A 3,391-nucleotide genomic window follows, 5' to 3' on the forward strand; every position below is an offset into this window, starting at 1 on the left:
GGGACAAGGGGGTCTCTCACCTGGCCAGCAAACCCATTGCATAGTGGTGGGTGTCAGAGTTGAGAAGCGTGTCCCAGCCACGCTTCCGTTCCATTGCCATCACAATATTTTCAAACCGCAGACGGCAGAGCAGGGTCTTCATAGTCAGCACTGCAAACCTTTGTGCAGAGCAAAGCCCAGGTCATGCTGGGAGCCCTGACCCAGCCCTGAGGGCATGGGAGGGAGGGGAGGACTGGGATGGAGCACCTGTTGGGGTTCCTGGCAAGGCGGTGTCCCTCCCAGCATCTCCTCCAGAAGGTGTCAACCTCTTCTGGCATCTGCTCTGTGCTGATGAAGACTTGGAAGAGCAGATCCACAAGGAGACGGGGAGAATATTCCATCAATGCCTCTGGGCACTGGATCATCTGGAGAATTTCCCAAACCACTCTGGTTGCCTACAAAAGACAAATCATCTGGCCACAGCGCTCAGTGCCCAGACATCCATGTGGCAGGGCCTGAGCATGGGAGGCAGAGGCCAGGGGAGACGCAGGGGGAGCCTCTGGCCTGGTGCCCCTGAACCTACCCCTACTCCAGCCTGGTGCATGAGGCAGGGAGATGCCGTAGTGGGGGAGGATAGAGGGCTATCAGAGAGGTAACCTGGGGTTGAGCAAAGGCAGAAACTCACAGCCAGGGCAAAGATGTCCTTGTTGTTCTCATCGGAGGTGGACACGCTGTGCTGTGGCCAGTCCTCCATCACACAGAGCAGCGTTGGCAGCACCCTCACCACTGTTGTTTCAGACAAGGCTATGGTCCTCCACATGATTGCAGCAGCTCTGTGGGGCCAGATCTCTGTGTCAGGGGAGTCTGAGCCACTGTGCTGTGACCTGGGCAGCTGCAGGAGCCCAGGTGACAGAGCCATGGTGCCTTGAGGAGCAGGGAGGGAGCATGACAGCAGGACTGGGGTCCAGGGCTGGGAAACACAAGGGCCAGAGCATCCTGGAACTCTCTGTCTGTCTGGCAGAGCATGTGGGACAGGTCTAAAGGCTGGTGAGCCCTGAAGGCACATGGGCCCCATACCTGTCACACGATGGGGCACAGCGCAGGAGGGTCAATGCGACATCAGTGGGGTATGTATCAGTCAGCCTCAGTATGTCCATGAACAGTCTGTTCTCTGGGAACATGTTGGCTGTGAGTCTCTGATGCATGTTCTTCATGAAGGCCTGCACCTGGAGGGGTCACGGGGGGAGAGCTGGAGAGCTGCCAGAGTGAGCAACTTGCCCAGCTTCTCCCGAGAAGTGCTTCCCTTCCCACCACACTGTGCTGGCCTCAAAGGCTGAGGGGGCCTAGCAGACCCAGCTTTAGTGTCCACACGATCCTTTGCCTCAGGCTGCTTACTTTTGCAGAGACAACTCTCTCCCCAGAACAGTCCAGACCAGGAGCATCAGCCAGGCTCTGAGTGGGTGTGGTGCCAGTGTTTGCCATGCGCTCATTTGGCCTGATGCTGACATCAGCCTTCGCCGTGCCTCTGAAGTCCCTAAACATCTGCGGGAGAAAGCAAGGCAGGGAAGAGAGGGAATGTTCGATCGAGTGCTCCAATAGTGGTGTCCGCTGAGCAGGTGGGGATGGCTGATGGTACCTGGCCTATAAAGCGCCAGCAGCCACGAGCAGGGTCCTGCTCTTCTGTCCTATCTCGGCCTGGATCTGGCAAAGAGCGAGCGTGGTCAGAGCTGAGGGGCTGCGGGACAGGCCGAAGAACACAGCCCAGCCCTGCGCTCCACAGGCAGGGCCAGCCCCGGCATGCCCAGTGCATGGAGCATGGCCACTGGCGGATCAGCCCTGGCCCTCTTCCCCCCTCCCTTTCTCTGGCCATGTCCACAGGGGATGGGAAGAGGTCCCATCTGGCTGCAGCCACCAGCCCTGTGGCCCAGTTCTGCCACTCACTCTCCTGCAGGGGCTGGGACTGCTCCACCTCTTTAGGCTGCTGTGCTGGAGCAGCCCCAGAGCCCTCCTTCTTCCTCCTAAACAGCCTGCACAGGCTTAGGCTTCTCTCTGCCATCCCACAGTCAGGCCTTGAGGGCACCTGCAAGAGAGACACCTCAGGAAAGCTGTGGGTCACCAAGTGCCGTGGACTGGCCACATGGGCACCTGAAAAGCTCCTGGTCACCAAGTCCCATAGTCTGGACTGAAGGGGAAATGAGGCAGAGTGGGAGAACTGCCAGAGCAAGCAAACTGCCAGGCTTCCCCCAGAAATGCTCCACTTCCCACCACACTGTGCTGGCCTCAAAGGCTGAGAGGGCCCAGGGGAGGTGGCTTGAGCCCTGGACACAGGCTGCTTACTTGCTTTGAACTGGAGTCACCATTCTCCTCAAAAAAATCCCAATTGGGAGAATCAATCACTCTGTCACTGGGCGTGGGATCAGTGTCTGTGATGCCTTCAGCTGTTGCAGTGTCGGCCTCCGCAGTGAGATCAGGCAATGCAGCGTCAGAGTTTGTCGGATCATCGGTCAACGCGATGTCAGAGATTGCCATGCGATCAATCGATGGGCTGTAAGCATCTGTCATATCGTCAGTCAAAGAAGTGTCAGACTTCATTCTTTGATCAATCGGTGTGGTGTCAGAGTTTCTTGTGTGATCATTCAATGCGGGGTCAGACTTCGTTGTGCGATCAGTTGGTGCAGTGCCGACATAAGGCTTTGCCGTCAGCTTGATCAGCCTGGTGTCAGGCTGTGCCATGACCTCAGTTGGCGTGGTCCTGGTCTTTCTACGCTGAATGCCCATGAATTTCAGAAAGGCCTGCAGGAGAACGAATGGCAGGGAAGAAAAGGACGTGCCATAGGGAGCTCTGATAGAGGTTCCAGGCTGAGCAGTGGCAGCAGGCCCAGCCCAGGAGGCCGTGGCTGCAGGTACCTGATCAGCTCTGCGGAAGCGACCACGGGCGCGGTCCTGCTCCTGTGTCTGGTCCCGGCCTGAATCTGGCAAAGAGTGAGCATGGTCAGAACTGAGGGGCTGTGGGACAAGCCGGAGAACACAGGCAAGCCCTGCACTCCACAGGCAGGGCCAGCCCCGGGATGCCCAGTGCATGGAGCATGGCCACTGGCGGATCAGCCTTGGGCCCTCTTCTCCCCTCCCTTTCTCTGGCCATGTCCATGGGGGATGGGAAGAGGCCCATCTGGCTGCAGCCACCAGCCCTGTGGCCCAGCTTTGCCACTCACCCTCCTGCAAGGGATACAACTGCTCCATCTCCTCAGGCTGCTGTGCAGGGGAAGTCTCAGGGCCTTCCTTCTTCTTCTTCTTCTTCATCCGAAAGGGCCTGAGCAGGCTCAGGCATCTTCCTGCCATCCCACAGTCTGGCCTGGAGGGCACCTGCAAGAGAGAGAAACCTCGGAAGATCTCCGGGTCACCAAGTCTGGCA

The 3,391-nt window shown here is 58.3% G+C and overlaps 1 protein-coding gene across 1 annotated transcript in view; it reads right to left on the reverse strand.

Moving 5' to 3' along the window:
* Positions 1–3,385, reverse strand: part of LOC108639466 — a 33,898-nt gene extending 30,513 nt beyond the window's left edge. The window contains exons 1-10 of the mRNA XM_029959589.1: positions 3,192–3,385; positions 2,887–2,951; positions 2,317–2,772; positions 1,921–2,059; positions 1,616–1,680; positions 1,375–1,521; positions 1,057–1,205; positions 665–812; positions 247–434; positions 21–158 (exon numbers count right to left, since the gene is read on the reverse strand). Of these exons, the coding sequence (XP_029815449.1) occupies positions 21–158; positions 247–434; positions 665–812; positions 1,057–1,205; positions 1,375–1,521; positions 1,616–1,680; positions 1,921–2,059; positions 2,317–2,772; positions 2,887–2,951; positions 3,192–3,318 (1,622 nt within the window). The 5' untranslated portion in view covers positions 3,319–3,385. The remainder of the gene's footprint in view (positions 1–20; positions 159–246; positions 435–664; positions 813–1,056; positions 1,206–1,374; positions 1,522–1,615; positions 1,681–1,920; positions 2,060–2,316; positions 2,773–2,886; positions 2,952–3,191) is intronic.
* Between the last annotated feature and the right edge of the window lie 6 nt (positions 3,386–3,391).

This window comes from Manacus vitellinus, unplaced genomic scaffold (genome assembly GCF_001715985.3).
Source record: "Manacus vitellinus isolate BGI_N305 unplaced genomic scaffold, ASM171598v3 scaffold_20_pilon, whole genome shotgun sequence".
Taxonomy (NCBI): Eukaryota; Metazoa; Chordata; class Aves; order Passeriformes; family Pipridae; genus Manacus; species Manacus vitellinus.